Source organism: Canis lupus, chromosome 11 (assembly GCF_011100685.1).
Source record: "Canis lupus familiaris isolate Mischka breed German Shepherd chromosome 11, alternate assembly UU_Cfam_GSD_1.0, whole genome shotgun sequence".
Lineage (NCBI taxonomy): Eukaryota > Metazoa > Chordata > Mammalia > Carnivora > Canidae > Canis > Canis lupus.
In genome coordinates, this window is record NC_049232.1 from 57,457,000 (window position 1) to 57,475,238 (window position 18,239).

The 18,239-nt window shown below is 38.2% G+C and overlaps 1 protein-coding gene across 1 annotated transcript in view; it reads left to right on the forward strand.

The window, feature by feature from the left end:
• The window catches only part of INVS (inversin), a 152,271-nt gene that overhangs the window by 64,057 nt on the left and 69,975 nt on the right, over positions 1-18,239 (forward strand). The window contains 3 exon segments of the mRNA NM_001003361.1: positions 8,379-8,552; positions 12,796-12,963; positions 17,199-17,379. Coding sequence (NP_001003361.1) covers positions 8,379-8,552; positions 12,796-12,963; positions 17,199-17,379 — 523 coding nt within the window.

The following is an 18,239-nucleotide window of genomic DNA, read 5'->3' on the forward strand; positions in this document are numbered from 1 at the left end:
ATTGGCCTGTTGTTCAGTGGTCTTTGTGACAAAAGATATACCATAATCAGACTATGATGGTCTGGAAACCCCGAAACATGAAATGTTTTCGTTTCAATGGCCTCAGTGCTGTGGCTGGTATAGGCTAATCAGACTGAAACAACAATATCATAACCTGAAAAATGTCGGCAGTGGTGGGCATGAGGTGACCTTGGCAAGGAGTTGTCAAAAAGTCCTTGCAAGGAATGAGCAGGAGCTGCCCTATAACGTGGCCTCCTTCATCACACACACAAAAATAGACCTACATAGAAGAATACACAAGTTTGGTATGCAGTGGTAGCTTCTACATCAAACACGTACCTTTTACTTTAGGCCTAGTCTATGATGATGGATTCATTGCCATGTTTAGTGCTGTGATGGATCCAGGTGGTAAATGACCAATGACTTGGGCAATGCAGGCTTATTCAGCAGCCTGATTCCAGTTGGTCTTATAAGAGAATGAGCCCTTATTATAGGTGTCTACAGAGAGATTCAGGCTGTTTAATTGGAAGACACAATTGTTTCTATAATTTGCAGCCACAAAGAGGAGTATCTTTCATCTACCACCATCTAGAGTCTTCCCCATGGCGGACCAGATGACTAGAGCATTAGCAACAACCCAAGAGGTAGTAAAAACATACCCTGTTCTTAGGAATATTGTCTAAGGTAAGGATGATGGCTTTCATTTCAGACCTCTGGGCTGACTCCCCCTTACCATAGTCAGTTTTCCCAAGTTGTCATTGAGGTTGGACTGCCTCCCAGTGGATGCCATCAGGTTTTAACTTAGCTAAATCATCTGTAAACCAGGCCAAGACATTCAGGACATCAAGGGCACTATTAAGCCAGGAGCTTTACTTTAGACAGTGACAACCTCTGCACCCAGTGCTTTGTCCTCATTGCCAGACAAATAAGGCTATAGCAGGGATCTGATACCTGAGGCAGTTGGCTCTGTGCTATTAGGCAAGTCTTTGCATTTACTTTCACTTTTGAGCCGCTGTTCATTCCTCCTTGCTCTCACCATTCATTTTCACTTTGGATCCTTGGCTCAGCAGCCACAACCATATTGCCTTCAAGTTGCTGCCCCATAGTCATGCTAATATTCCTTCCTCTGCCTGCCCACAGGAAGGTGAGCAGAGACCAAAGCACCATTTGGGTTCATTGTTTTAGTTCTACTTTCTACTTGCCACCATTTAGATTCATTAACAAATAGGATAGTGTGACCTCTTACCTCCCCCACCTTGCCTACCAGTTGGATACCACCTCAGAGAGTCTTCGTATCCCTGAACTTGGCCTGCAGAGTCCTTGTGCTTACTCGTCAAGGAAACTATGTCTTTGTCAGCATCCCTTCCTCATTGCCTGCATTGTCAGGGCTTGGATTTAATTTTACCCTACTTTTTTCTTTAGTGCATGCTAACTTATTATAAGGTGTGATAAATTGTCTATGGGTACCAGTAGAAGACACAAGACTACCAAAAGAGACAAAAAAGCTTTACTACTTATTGATGGTACAATAACATGAGCATTTGCTTGCTTGCATCAGTTTCTCTTGCTCCCAAGAACTATGGGAGCAATGCAGAGGACCTAGACAGACTCTGGGCATACAATGGGTTTGTGTGACATCTGAGAAATGCTGAGTTTGGGGAATCCCCAGACTGTAGTGTGTACTAAGCAAGCCTGCTCCTTGCCTGATGTCCTGGATTAATGTCCTTCAGGATTGCTTGCTGCAAACCCAACTCTGAGAAATGGCCTAAATAAAGAGGAGTCAAGGCTTTGCATTCTTGGCATACCCAGTAAACACATGTAGGGATACTCAGGACCCATGGCAGATTTCTACTCCCAGCACTATTGTGGTATTTCCAAGACTATTTGTGTCTGTAACCATTACAGAAAAAATGTAATATAATGAAATCACTGATATTTGTGACCTAAATACTTCCTAGGGATAGTGATTCTTTAAAAAAATTAATATTGCAAATGCCTTGGGAGTTTATAAATATATAATTATAGAGTTATCATTAGAATTAGTAACATCACATTTCTATTATCTCCATTTCAGTTGTAAATAATGTATCTTTTTGTACGTTATATGATTAGCATTTAAAATGAGATATGACAGCATGCCTACCTTACATTCATATGTGCTATTTTATATATATATATATATAGTTATAATATTTCCAGGACAAAGTTCTATAAAAACTCAAAAATGAACCAAAAAAATGTAGTGAACACTTGTATATATAGTCAACAGTTGTCTTCTCCTCAACTACACTGAGAGTAAATATAAGTGCTGAGGACATAGAACAAGAATGCAAAGATCTTAATTGAGAAACATGTGAGTCCCAAAGTACTGTATTGTTTTGGGGGAAAATATCCGTTCTCTTTTGGTGTTTCAATAGGGAGAAGAGCCACTACAGGTAGGGTTAGCCAAGTCTTCAGCTTTGGAGTCTGTTCAAGTAATTGTTTCAGCTAAAGAGGAAGCAAATAGCAAAGGTTCCCAGGAGTCAGATACAGAAAATATGGTAGCCACTTGGAGAAGAAACGTAGAGGTAGAGATTCAAAATGTTTTGAAGATCAGTTGCCAGTAGTCTAGAAGTTAATAATTAAGGCACTTAACCAGGAACAGAGAACAATCTTGTATTATATGATTTCAGATATTCTGGTTCAGGAAGATACTCCCCATTTTTCCCACTGAGTGAAGAGTGGTCATATTCACACTAAAGCCAAGGAAATACTTAGAATTAGGGAGTATTGTTTACCTTAATATGAGGCTACAGTTTTAGAGGAAGCTCTTTATCTAGAGAAGTGGTAGGAGCAGGACAAAGATCAAGCCTCCAGACAAGGAAAGCATCCCTCCTATCAGTAGAGATAGGGCTGCAAGGGAACATTATAAGAGCAGATTCTTAGTGGGCCAGGAGTGGGTGTTAGCAGCTGTAAGGGTGAGCAAGGGAAGAGAGAGGGGAAAAAAAGGAAAGGAAAGGAAAACAACAGCAAACAGTCTTCTTTTTAAAATGAGCCTGCAAACAAAAATTCCAAAATAGATGAAGAACTCTAACGCTAAGAAAGCTAGCAATATCATTATTCAGATCATGAATTCATTCCCAGTTGAAGAGCATAAACAAAGCAAAAGACAAGCCACACAAAGAGAGGAGATATTTGCAAAACCAACCAAGAATTAGTACCCAGAATATGTAAATAACTCCTACAGATCATTAAGAAAAAGACAAATAACTAAATTGGGAAATGAGTAAACAACACAAAAAAGGCTAGTCACAGAAGAGGAAGCAAATGGCCAATAAACATATAAAAACATTCCACCTCAATCAGAGAAATGAAAATTCAGTCCAGAGTAAAACATAATTGTGTTATCTGTTTTATTGGCAAAAGTTAACAAGTGTGACAAAACCAAGTATGGTGAGGATGTGCAGCAATAAGAATTCTTGTACATTACTGGGGGGAATATAAATTGGAGTAGCTACTTTAAAGAGCAATTTCAACCTGGCAGTTACAGAAATTCGTGCACATTTTACCAGGAGACATGTACAAGAAAATTTACTACAATATTGTCTGGAATAGTGAAAAATGGGAAACATGCTAAATATTCCTCTAGAGAATAAAGACCTACAGTTATTTTCATATGACAAAATACTTTCTCCAATGAAAATGTATGAACCAGAGCCACTTGGATAAATCTCAAAAATGCTGCTTTGAGTAAAAAGTGGCAAGTGATTCATACAGTACTATTTATATAAAGATTGAAAACATGTAAAGCAATGCTCTGTAGCTTATGGATACATATATGTGTAAGAAGCAAAAGTATTAAAGCATTCATTGAAATGATAAACACCAAACTCAGGGTAGTAGTCTCTAAAAAGAGAGAGAAGGTGTTGGCATTGGAGAGGGCCATAAAGGGAGCATCCACTATCTCTGTTGTGTTTTATTTCTTAAACATAAAAAACCTAAAGGAAAATATCAGGCATTTCACTCAAAACTCCTTATTATTGTTATTAAGATTACCTGACTATATGCTTTTTTCTAAAAAAAAAAAAAAAAAGTCCATTTTAGAGAACTGGACAGACAAAAAATATAAGATTAAAAGTAGCATTTTGGTTAGATTTGTTTCCCAGACTCCTTTCAAATGCTGTTCTCCACATCAGAGAACTTTTTTATCCTTTTTTACCCTTTTAGATTTCATAGTCCTTTTCATGCATATAGGGGAAATCCAAATGTTATAATCATTTGCATCTCAGACTAAAGAAGCCCTTGTTAATGACAGGAAGATTAAGGTGAGGATTATGGCTACCTATTAAAACAAGTATCTCATTCAGTGTTTCAGAGACATTAGTGTTTTTTCATTTCAGTGGCATAACAGACCTGATCACATCAGAGTTAATGTCCTCTTAGTGACTAAATCAGGACTTTTCTATACCTTCAGCTCTCTTACTTGTGCTCACTACCACCAGTTTTCTTGACTATCTACTCCTCTGGGGCACCTGGGTGCCCAGTTGGTTAAGCATCTGCCTTCAGCTCACGTCATGATCCCTGAGCTCCCTGCCCTTCCTCCCCACCGCCTCGGACCCCCTCCTTCTGTTGGGCTCTCTCACTCTGTCTCAAATAAATAAATAAGATCTGTTTTATTTTTTTTAAGAATATATACTCTTGATTTTTTTTTTTAATCTCCTTCGCTCTTTTACTGTTTCCTACTCAGTTAGAAATTATAAAAGCAGATCCCTCAGGATCAGGTTCTGTGTGCCCCTAAGAGATGGTGCTAAATGATTAATTTCCAAATCCTCCTAATTCTTGCATTTAGGAATCAAACAGAAAACTTAAGAAGTCTGAATTTCAAGCAATATTGAGGAAACATTTAGACATTTTGTTTGTTTGTTTTTGTATCGAGAGGGCTTTACAGGAAGTAAAATTGTCTGGGATATGGGTCCCCAGAGTCCTACAACCTTCAGAGAGTTATCAAAGTAGCTTGCTGTCTCAGACTGGTATCTTCCTCTTTTCCACTGACTCTAGAAATATTCTCCTGATTTTAGCTCTTGGAGTTCTCTGTCTCCTCTGCTCATTCTCAGAATTGAGTTTGCATACCCAAGGCATCTTATAAATGCTTGTTCACGAGACCAGGAAGTTGACCGTGATCCAAACAGATTATAGTGTTTCTAGTCCCAGCATTCATAGATAATAACTCTTTTGTGTCTCTGTCCTTTGGAACAGAAGCTGACATCTCCCCAGGGTTCCAGCTGAATTCCTTCTGGGCATGCCCTTACTGGTCCAATGTCATCATTATCTGTAGGCAGAATATAGGCATCTTTCTCAATGCAAAAAAAAAAAAAAAAAAAAGAGAAAAAAATCAGAAAACTACTATTTCTAACATTCCAACTATTTTTACTCTTATTTGTCCCTAACCTTGGTTCTCTCCATAATCACCAGTTGAAGTGCATATAGAGAGTCAGATCTTTCTATCTGTATGCCCTCCATCATGAGCCATTCTTGGTTCTACTTGATCGGCTACGTCCTGTTGCCTCCCCCACACTGGAAGGCTGTTCATAATAAAACTAGCAAACATTTACCAAGCATTTGCTTTGTGCACTGTTCTGAGTACTTTACAACTACGATCTTTATCATTTCACATGCACAATAATCTCAATTCCTGTTAGCCCTATTTTGCAGATGAGGAAATCAAGGCACAGGAAGATACTTTACTTCATCTGTAAAACCTTTCCTTTTACTTCTGTAAGGAACAAAGATGAAATCTATATCAAAGAGCTTTGTACTAAGTAAAGTTTAGTGTAAACATTTTGCTATACTGCCTGCTTCATAACAGGACTCAGTTAGGGTTTTGTGAGTGGACATATAAATAAATATTATTACTGAGTGCATCTTGCTTTGTATAGGTTGAATCCCCAGAACAATGTAAGTGCTGTGTCTGTAAGCCAGTAGTCACCCACACCAACATATTCTTTTTTGCCTTCCCTTTTCAGAATCAAAATGATTGTCTGATTGAATATCTTTAAAAGGTCATGATGAATTATTCCATAATATTTGAAATGTTATGCTCAAAAAAGGTCAAGTCTTATTTTTTGGTAAGAAGTACCATATAGATTTGTTTTTCCTGGGTACCATTTCTTTCTTCAAAGAAAAGATGGCAAGAGATTTAGAGCAGGGTGCCCTCTTGAGGAAATTTTAGCACCTTACCTCTCAAAAGCTGGCATTGGATGACATGAGAAACCCAGATGAATGATGCCCAAATAAATAAAACATTAAAAAGTAAGAGTGACCAACTACCAGAGATCTGAGTATTAGGATTCTTAACTGTTATGATCTAATATAGCAACATTAAGAATGTTCAAACAAAAAGAAAAACCTCTGGAAGATATTTTATGTCCACTCCTTGACTCAGAGCTCAAGCAAACATGTCTGTTGTGCCAGGAGCTATGCTGAGTACAACGCTCAATAAAATATAGTCTCTGCCTCCATGATGCTTACAGCCTGTGACGGAGATCACAGTGAAGGGAAATAAGCAATTACATATGTAACTGTAAGCTGAGCAAATTGCTGTGAAGGAAATGGGAAAGGTACTAGAATAAAGCCTAACAAAGTAATTTCCATTAGTGCGGTCAAGGAAAGCCTTCCTGAAAGGAAACAATTGAGCTGAGTCACTTGGCTTTTTTGGTCCAAGCCTGCCTTTTTAGACTATCAATGCATTATAATGCTAAAAAAAAAAAAATTCCCCTTTCCAACAACATTAAGGACGTAGAGGATCTCAGAAGATGAAAAGGATTACCACTCTGCTTTGAATAGGGAGGAATATGCAGGCATGAAACAGGCAGAGAACTGGTTCATGCCATACTGTTTGATCATGTTGAATGTCAGGTATTCATGGTACCAGGCAAGCTGAAGGCCCCAACCAGAATTGGAGATATGGGACCAGATCTCAGGAAGGAGCTCCAAAGAACTAGTTTTTGAGGGTTCTGTTTTGGTTCAAAGCTCCCATATTACATACACATACAGTTGACCTGGATCCCCACCAGTGCTGTAGCCTCTGGAGCTAAACTGCTTTCTCTGGATGGGTTGACAGTACCAGATTGGAGAGTTTAACTGACGTGGAGAGTACTGCCTGCAAGTGGACAGCCTGCAGTGATTCCTGGGCTGGCGTTTAGGTGACCAGATGAGTCTAGGACCCAGACTCTGAACAAAGATGCGTCTATCTCAGTTGTAACTGTACAGAGGTCTCTCCAAGAAAACTAACCACCTATTTTATTAATCAGATGACTGTGAACAAAACATTCAACCTGGGTGAATCTCACTCCCCTCACCTGGGGTTTAGGTTTTTAAATCTCCACTCATTTCAAAAGGTTGTTATACTTTGCATGTAAATCACAGATGCCATATTGGTCAAAACGAGCTGAAACTATCTACCCATTGCCACTAGTAGGTAGCAATTTGGAAAATACGCCAAAACCCATAAACTGTACAAACTCCTTTGACCCAGTGGATTGATTCCTGATCATTTATTTGTATGAAAAGAAAAGAAAAGAAAAGAAAAGAAAAGAAAAGAAAAGAAAAGAAAAGAAAAGAAATACTATGTGGAAATAAAAGTACATTGCAGCATTTCTTATAAAAGAAAATATTGAAGGGACACCTGGGTGGCTCAGTGGTTGAGCTTCTGCCTTTGGCTCAGATCATGATCCCGGGGTCCTGGGATCGAGTCCTGCATTCAGACTCCCCATGGGGATGCTGCTTCTCCCTTTGCCTATGTCTCTGCCCTCTCTCTGTGTGTCTCTCATGAATAAATAAGTAAAATCTTTAAAAAAAAAAAAAAAGAAAGAAAGAAAAGAAAAAATACTGGAAAGGATCATAGGGACAGCTAAATAAAAGATAGTGCTTTAAACACAATGAAGCATCAACCAGGGGAATACCTGGATGACTTAGCGGTTTGGTACCTGCCTTCGGCCTAGGGCATGATCCTGAAGTCCTGGGATCGAATCCCATGTCGGGCTCCCTGCATGGAGCCTGCTTCTCCCTCTGCCTGTGTGTCTGCCTCTCTCTCGATCTTTCATGAATAAATAAATAAAATCTTTAAAATAAAAAAAAATTAAAAAAAGAAACATCAACCAGCCACTGTATAAACCGTATGCACCAGGAAGTGGTTGGAAGGGAACATGAAAAAGTAAAACAATTGATGGAATAATGGACTTATACATGTTTTTCATTGGATGAATTTATCTGAATGTTTTTACTCTTGTAGAATAATTAAACTGCTTAAAAAGTTTTAAAATTTCAAACATGTTTGGCCCCAAGCTAAATGTCCTCTTATCATTTTTTATGTTTATTATTATTATTATTTTTTTTTTTAGGGAAATTATCGTTTCATGAAACTCCTACTTACACGCCGGGCAAACTGGATGCAAAAGGATCTGGAAGAGATGACCCCTTTGCACTTGGCCACCCGGCACAAGAGCCCCAAGTGTTTGGCGCTTCTGCTGAAGTTTATGGCACCAGGAGAAGTGGATACACAGGATAAAAACAAGGTAAGGGACTTGTCAGAATTGGAGGCAAATAAGAGCAAAGAACAAATGCTTCCTTTTATGATGTGAAATCTCAAGGAAGAATTATCACTCATACACTTGATGGAACATTTCCTAGTCCCCGTACTTCCCAGTGAAACATTTCACTTAAATTCTGTCATTTTCTCCTTCTACCAACCATGTATGGTAGATAGTATCACCTCCTTTTCACTGATGGGGAAACTGAAGTGTGAGATTAAAATTCTGTCCAAGATCCAAGTGGCAGGACCAGAATTCAACCCAGACCTACCCCCAGACCCTATTATTTCATAGCTAGTAGCGATAATTACCATTGGTGGTTAGCCGTGGTGGCCAAATGCCTGGGGCAATGTAGGCAGTGCATAGTAGTTTAATGGCCTGGGCTTTAGCATCAGAGTCCTTGGGTTTCCATCTAGAAGCCACTACTTACTTGTTCTGCACCTTTGGGCAAATTTTCTTAACTCCACTATATGCTTCAATTTTCTCCTTTGTGAAAAGGGAATGATAGGGTTGTTGAAAATAAAATGAGATAAGATATATAAATAGGGTTTAACATAATGCCTAGTGTATAGGATGCTCTCGATACATGTTAGTTATAAAATAAATACCATTCATTTCATTTTGGCTCTCACAGCTGCTCTGCCATTTGTTGCTGGGATCCCTCATCTTCCCAGACCTTGAATTTTAGCATATTGTACAAGCCGGTCACTGTTTTGATCAATGCTTTAATCATTGTTTACAGGAAAAAATTGTGGTGTTCGATTAGATGAGTGCAAAAATCCTCTTCCTTTCCACCAGGCACCGAATCACAAGAGTCTTGCTAACTCCAATACTCCCGTGTAATTAAAACACTTAGGATTAAACCCTCTGGGTTCATGATCCCTTCATTCTCACAGTTTCTTTGTGTAGTTTTTAGATTTTGTTTAGCTGTTACTCACATAACCCAGGGTTCTGAAATTAACTTTGACTTTATTTTACAACGACCATAAACTAATATTATTCCTTATTCACAGCGTTTGTAGTGCTAATATATCACTAAAAAAGCACTTTGATCAAACCACAAAGACCATTAATCGCTTACAAAGTCACAGATGTCTTTAGGCTCTATAATATCTTCCCCAGTATCTTCTAGGAACTCCCTGCTATCTTCCAGTCCTATGTATTCTTCTGTTACTGAACAAGGATAGGAGGTTATCCAGTCAGACAGATAGAAAAACATCTGCAAGGTCCAGGCAGGCACCAAGAAGAGAGCAAGACGAAAGCTTAGAGCCATGATTCTCAAACAATCTGATGGGAAGGATCCCATCAGTGTTTTTTTTGTGTGTGTTTTTTTTGTGTTTTCTTCAAATTTCCAATCCATCACAGACCAATAATGTTATACCATATATTAAAACTGCCCCCCCCCAAAAAAAAACCCCCATAAGACAACACCTTATACCCTTTAGGATGGCTATTATTACAAAAGCAGAAAATAACAGACTTTGGTGGAAATGTGGAGAAATTTGAACCCTGTGCTGTGCTGGTAGGAATGTAAAATGACAGAGCCACTGTGGAAAACAGCATGACAATTTTTCAAAAAAACTAAACATGGAACTACTCTATGATCAGAAATTCTACTTCTGGGCATATTCCCAGAAGAATTGATATTCAGGAATGTGAACAGATATTTATACATCCATGTTCATAGCAGCGTTATTCACAATAGCAAAAAGATGAGCATGACTCAAATGTCCATTGCTGGATGGTTAGAGAAACAAAATGCAGTACATGCAATGGAATATTATTCAGCCTTAAAAAGGAATAAAAGTCAGATGCATGGTACAACATGAATGAACTTTGAAGATACTATGCTAAGTGAAAAGCTGGGAGGAGGTGGATATTAGGAGTCACTGTGGAATGGGCATGGAGTTTCAGTTTGAGATGAAAAAGTTCTGGGGATGGAAGGTGCTGATGGTTGCACAACAGTGGGAATGTGCTTCCTGCCACTGAACCGTACATTTAAAAACAATTGTTGGGCAGCCCAGGTGGCTTAGCCGTTTAGCGCTGCCTTTGGCCCAGGGTGTGATCCTGGAGACCTCTGGGATCAAGTCCCATGTCGGGCTCCTTGCATGGAGCCTGCTTCTCCCTCTGCCTGTGTCTCTGCCTCTCTCTCTCTTTCTCTCTCTCTCTCTCTCTCTCAGCCTGCTTCTCCCTCCGCCTGTGTCTCTGCCTCTCTCTCTCTCTTTCTCTCTCTCTCTCTCTCTCTCTCTGTGTCTCTCATGAGTAAATAAATAAAATCTTAAAAAAAAATTGTTACCTATATTTTACTACAGTAAAAAAAATAATTACTTGGGATCCCTGGGAGGCTCAGTGGTTTAGCGCCTGCCTCTGGCCCTGGGCTTGATCCTGGAGTCCCAGGATTGATTCCCACATCGGGCTCCCTGCATGGAGCCTGCTTCTCCCTCTGCCTGTGTCTCTGCCTCTCTCTCTCTGTATCTCTCATGGATAAATAAATAAAATCTTTTAAAAAATTACTAGAAAAACATTTTTTAAAGATGTAGAAAATATAATTCCAAACTTGTGCTATCAGATTCAACAGACCTAATGTTACATTTCAGTAAGTATATTCAGAACAAACATAACATGGCAAAGGAATTACAGAAACGGTACATGTTGTTTATTGAAAATGTGAAAAATAAATAAATAAATAAAATTTTTAAAAAATTAAGAAAAGAAAATGTGGCTCCAGGGGCCTGACTGGTTCAGTAGTAGAGTATGTGGCTCTTGATCTCAGGGAAGTGAGTTCAAGCCCCACATTGGGCATGGAACCTACTAGGAAGGAAGGAAGGAAGGAAGGAAGGAAGGAAGGAAGGAAGGAAGGAAGGAAGGTAGGAAAGAAAGAGAAGTAAAGAAAAAATGTGGCTATCAGAAATTACTTGCTATTGTATTTGTGACTGGTTTTTTCTATAATCATTACTAAACGAAAAGTAATGAGTGACTCTTCCTATTAAATGACCATGGGTACACTTTCCATGAATACTGTGTATGTCAACATTTAAAGTTCTCATTGTAGCAAGTGAGTTTGGTTCCTGCCTGTTAAATGAGCTGATTCTAGGTTGAATTGATGACACTGCTATTTATAAGGGATAATGTTCAGCACAACCATTTCTGTGTTCCCTCAGTAACCTTTCTAATAGGGAAACTACTCTTACTGTGGTTTATTGATGAGAATGGCAAAGGATATTTTAAAGCAATGCAAACAAGTTCGAGATGTCATTTTTTTAAAAAAATAAATTTTATTTATGACAACATTTTATTCTATTTTTAAGTTAGCTACACACCCCACATGGGGCTCAAACTCAAGACCCTGAGATCAAGAGTTGTGTGCTCTTCCAACTGAGCCAGCCAGGTGTCCCATCAAGATGTTCATTTATAAACTTTTATCTGAAATAAAGTAAGTGTTGCTGTATTCCCTACATATGTCTTAACATCAATGGCAGGTATAAGAATTTATCCTGTAAAATTACAGTTAAATTTAAATTTGTACTTTGATGTAAGAAATGGATTCCAGATCTGTGATTTCCCGTGCATAGATCTTCTTTTTGATAGATATTGAAATTCAAAACATTCTATGAAATTCTTAAGGTGCTTGGTGTAATATCAATATCACTTACTTTGTTGATAGTTATTCATAAACTACTGTACTGCTTTTCTTTTTCTCAGTATTACTAATCTTATTGATTAGTCCCTGATGACCTAAGTGCCTATCATGATTAAGAAGTCAGATTCTACACTCAGACTGACTGGGTTAAAAATCTTAGTTGGAGGGACACCTGGGTGGCTCAGTGGTTGAGCATCTGCCTTTGGCTCAGGTCGTGATCCCAGGATCGAGTCCCATATTGGACTCTGCATACAGCCTGCTTCTCCCTCTGCCTATGTCTGCCTCTCTCTGTGTGTCTCTCATGAATAAATAAATAAAATCTTTTTTTGAAAAAAAAAATCTTAGTTGGACCACTTACTACCTTTATGTCCCTAAGGAGATTACTCATCCTCCTTGTGCTCCATTTTCTCATCAGTCACATGCAAATTCAAGAGTCCTTATCTCCCAGAGTTGTCATAATGACTATCTGAGGTAAAATGTATAAAGCTCATACAATACTGCCTGTCACACAATAAAAGCTTGGGAAAAGTTTGTTGTGTTACTATTACTCTTGTTACTGTTGTTTTTTTGAGACTCTAAATTTTGCAGCAAACAGCTCTGCATTGGAGTGCCTACTACAATAACCCTGAGCACGTGAAGCTGCTTATCAAGCATGATTCCAACATTGGGATTCCTGACGTTGAAGGCAAGATCCCACTTCACTGGGCAGCCAACCACAAGGATCCAAGTGCTGTTCATACAGTGCGATGCATTCTGGTGAGTACGGTGGTGCTGCTAGACCTTTCTAAAAAACAACTTTTTATTTTGAAATAGCCAATATACAAAAGCCTATATATGACACACAAACAAATTATGAAGCAAAAGAAATACAGCAATCATGTGAACCCATCCCTCAAGAAATAGAACATTTTAGTGCTTGTTTAAGACCACACAGAATTCCCTTGTGCCAGTTTTTCTTTCTTTCTTTCTTTCTTTCTTTCTTTCTTTCTTTCTTTCTTTCTTTCTTTCTTTCTTTCTTTCTTTCTTTTCTTTCTTTTCTTTCTTCTTTCTTTCTTTCTTTTTTTTGATTTATCTAGTTAGTTAGTTAGTTAGTTAGTTAGTTAGTTAGTTAGTTAGTTAAAAGAGAGAGCAAGGGTAGGGGTGGCGGGCAGAGGGTGAGGGAGAGAGTATCCCAAGCAGACTCCATGCTGAGCGCAGAGCCCGACCAGGGCTCGATCTCACCACCCTAAGATAATGACCTGAGCCAAAACCAAGAGTCAGACACTCAACCAACTGTGCTACCCTGGCACCCTTCTTATGTGCCTGTTTCCCAATACATTCTCTCCTGCATGCCACGTTTGTCCGGTCCCCCATCAAGTACTTTACTCAATTTGTGTTTATCATCCCTGATGTTGTTTTATACTTATGCTCATTAAATACTGCATAGAGGTAACATTTGTAAAATACTTATAAGATATAAAGAATAGGGAAACCACAAATACTCATGTACTCATCTCTGAGTTTTCCTTTTTTGGGGGGTGCAGAGAGAGAGAGCATGGAAGCAGTGGGTGGGGAAGGGGCAGAGGGGAGGAGAGAGAGAATCTTAAGCAGGCTCAGCACCGATCACGGAGCCCAATACAGGGCTCAATCTCAAAACCCCAAGATCATGACCTGAGCCAAAATCAAAAGTCCCACGCTTAACTGACTGAGCCACCTAGGTGGCCCTCATCTCTGATCTAAGAACAAGTAGATTACCGTTACCTTTGAAGCTCCCTGGGTACCTCTCAGCACTGTTCTATTCTCCTCTTTCTGAGAAGCAGCCACCATCCTCAATTTCGTGTTAATCATTCCTGATTTTCATTATAGTTTTACCACATACATTTGTATCGCTAAACAATATATTGTTTCATTTTTAATGCTTTTGAATTTTCCATACATGGAATCACATTGAATGTATTCTTTTGCAACATGCTTTCCTTGTTCAATATTATGCTGGCGATTTTACCTATGCTGTGTATAACTGTAATATATTATTTTTTTACTGTTACATAGTATTCCATTTTATGAAAAAGCCACACATTATTCAATTATTCATAAACAGTTGGAACTATTTCTAGTTTTTCACTATTTAAAAATAGTGTTGCTGGGGGCTTGGGTGGCTCAGTGGTTGAGGGTCTGTCTTTGGCTCGGGTTGTGATCCCAGAGTCCAGGGATCGAGTCCTACATTGGGCTCCCTGTAGGGAGCCTACTTCTCCCCCTGCCTATGTCTCTGCCTCTCTCTGTGTCTCTCATGAATAAATAAATAAAATCTTTTTTTAAAAAAATAGTGTTACTTTGGAGTGCCTGGGTGGCTCAGTGGGTTAAGTGTCTTGAGACTCTTGATTTCAGCTCAGGTCATAACCTCAGGGTGGTGAGATGGAGCCCCTGGTTGGGCTCTGGGCTCAGCAGGGAACCTGCTTAAAGATTCCCTCTCTCCTCTGCCCCTCACTCTCATGCACTCTGTCTCTTTCTCTCTCTCTCTCTCTCTTTCTCTCTCTAATAAGTAAATAAATCTTTTTTAAAAAAATAATGCTGCTTGGCACTTTTTTTTTAAGTAATCTTTACAACCAGCATAGGGATTGAACTCATGAGCCTAAGAGTCACATGCTCTACTAACTGAGCCAGCCAGATGACCCTGAACTTTTTTTTTTAGCATGACTAAGATACATATTTAACTAGTTGATGCAGATGCATAGAAATGCAGTTGGTATTTTTATTCATTGAATATGTATCTAACTAACTTACTATACTTTCTTATTAATTTTGAATATTTATCAGTGGATTCTTTGGCATTTCTACCCATTCCTTCTCATATTCCAGCTTACAAACTGTAGCACTCTAATATATAGTCCTTTTGCTCATAACATACAAATTAGACTTTAAAAGATAAAATTATTTTGAATATGCAGTGATCATTTCTCAACTCTTTCAGGCTATGATTTTGCCTTGGGCCTTTCATTGTTCTTCTGAAGGAGTCTGTTATTGGTTTAATTGTTATTACTTTATAGATGATTTATCTTTTCTCTCAGGTTGCTTTTAAATTCTTCTCTGTGTGGTATCCTACAGTTTCACTACAATGTGTCTAGGTATGGTGCTTTTTATTTATTTATTTTTTTTTTTGGTCCTGTTTGGTGTGTACTCTCATTGCACATCAGTTCTGGAAAATATATAGCTATTATCTCTTTAAATATTACCTCTCTTTCATTCTCTACAATCTTGCCTTTAGGGTCCCAATTACACATATTTTAGACCTTTTTATTTTATTATCCATGTTTCCCGTCATTTGCCCTCTTCATCGAGCCTCTAATCCTAGTAATTATATTTTTACATCTAAAAGTTCTTTTTTGTTTTGGTTTGGTGTTTTCACATTTGCCTGGTCTTTTTGATAGTTTTTGTTCCTTGCTCACCTTTTATTTCACTTTTTGTTTTATATGTTTTATAGATGGTTATTTTATATGCTTTATGTGTCAGTTCCATTATCTGAAGTCCCTAGAGGATTGTCAATCATAATATCTTATTTCCTCACAGACTTGGCTTTTCTTTTTTCCCTTGTAAACACATCTTAGTCCTTGGGAGACTCAAAGCCCTAAAATACCACCATGGTAAAATTCTACTTCCCTTTTTGAAGTGTTTACAATACCTTCCATGCACTTTTTTAATAAAATAGGATGACTGTACAGGCAGCTCTAAATCTGGGTGGCCCTTTGGAGAGTTCTCAGATTGGGGCAGGAGGACTTGGCTTTGGATATGACCTGATCTGGGAAGGCATATGACCTTGGATGAGGTAATTCTCTTTAGCTGAAACAATCACAGGAGCCTGACCATTGAGGGTCATCTGCCAACAGCACTCACAGCAGCTAGGGAAATAAGTCCACTATTCTTGAAAGGGACCTAAACAGTAGATACAAAGACCTCATAGAAAAATGAGTAAATATGAACCATCAATTTAAACAGAATATCCAATAAACATATGATAAATCCCAATCTCATTCATAAAATAAATACAAATTAAAACATCAACAAAATGCTTTCCATACCTATAAGGGAAAAAATCCAGTAAGCTTGATAATACCAAGGGATTAAGTTGTGCCAGCATGTAGGGAAATAAAAACTTTTACACATTGTCATGGATGTGTTAATTAGTGTAGCCATTTGGAGAAAAGTTTGATAATACCTAGTTAAAAATGTAAATATCCGGAGCAACTGGGTAGCTCAGTGGTTGAGCATCTGCCTTCAGCTCAAGTCGTGATCCTGGGGTCCTGGGATCGAGTTCCACATCGGGCTCCCACAGGGAGCCTGCTTCTTCTCTCTCTGCCTGTTTCTCTGCCTCTCTCTCTGTGTCCCTTATGAATAAATAAATAAAATCTTAAAAAAAAAAAGTAAATATCCTTCTACACAGCTATTCTCTTCTAGGCATCTGAGCTAGAGAAAAATCTCACACATTGGGACCTTGTAAAGGAAGCATGTTCATTGCAGCATAATTGTTAATAGTGGGAAAAATGTAAATAACCTAACTATCCCTCAGTAGGAGAATGGATAATTAAATTGTGGTTTAACAAATGAACTAGATTCAACATATACCCAAAAGTATAGTGTTGAAAGAACTCAAAAGTATAAATACTGAAAATATACATATTTACATATTGTTTATGGATACACGCATACGTAACAAAAGTATAAAACATACAGCTTTAGCTGACTCCATAACAGATACAAAAGCACATTAGGCAAGATATTGACACCTATTTAATCTGGATAATCAGTGTTGGTATTGATTATATCTTTTTTTCATATTTTAGAGTTAAACATGACAAATTTTTAAAGATTTAGAACATGTACTTTTTTTCCTGAATTTTACCATTTTGTGCTAAGAGAGAATATACAAGTTTAGAAAATTGCTCAGCTAATGCATACGTCCAGTGTGATTCATTGAGGATTCCACGTGTCTGAAGTCTCTGTTTCCTTAAAAATAGGATGCTGCTCCCACGGAATCTTTACTGAACTGGCAAGACTATGAGGGTCGGACACCTCTTCACTTTGCAGTCGCCGATGGGAATGTGACAGTGGTTGATGTCTTGACCTCATATGAAAGCTGCAATATAACGTCTTATGATAACTTGTTTCGAACCCCGCTTCACTGGGCAGCTTTACTAGGTGAGTTGACTAAATCAAAGAATCAATGGTAGGAGGAAATACATGAATACCAGAAACTTCCCATGGCTTCCCTTTCTCTGTCAGCTCCCACTTCCTTTTTAATTATTTTACTTTTTAATTGATATGTGGCATCTCATACTTAAATCCTTCTGTCATATGCTTAAATTTTAGTAATATAGGGCACCTGGGTGGCTCAGTGGTTGAGCATCTGCCTTTGGCTCAAGTTGTGATCCTGGGGTCCTGGGATTGAGTCCCACATTGGGCTCCCTGTGAGGAGTCTGCTTCTCCCTCTGCTTGTGTCTCTGCCTCTCTCTGCATCTCTCATGAATAAATAAATAAAATCTTTAAGAAAAAATTTTAGCAATATAAATGTATTCTCTGTTATATATTGGTTTTAATTTCAACATAATGTCTTAACATGTTTTAATTTTTATTTTAAAGGTAATGCACAATCATTGACAAATGTAAATATAAAATAATCTTTTCACATTCAATGCCTGTGTATTTTGTGGGGGGTTTAACTTTGCGTTTGTGCCAATACTATGATATATGATTTTTTTCTTTCTATTTTCCTGATAAGCCTTTTACTTAACCAAATTTGAGGGGATCACTCTGTTAGGTGAGAGTATAAATAATGTGTATCTGTCTGATTTTGCAGGAGATGCAATCTGAGAGTCTTTAGTCACTAATAGTCACTTGTAAGATAAATAATTTGGTCTTTTTTCTGCTATTCTGCTCTTTGAGTATTACCAGTGTTTGGGTGTTTTTTTCCCCCTTTTTTCTTTTTGGGTTTTTTTTTTTTTTTTTGCCCCCATTTCCTTTGTTTTCTGCCTTTTGGTATATAGGTTAGGTTTGTTGTT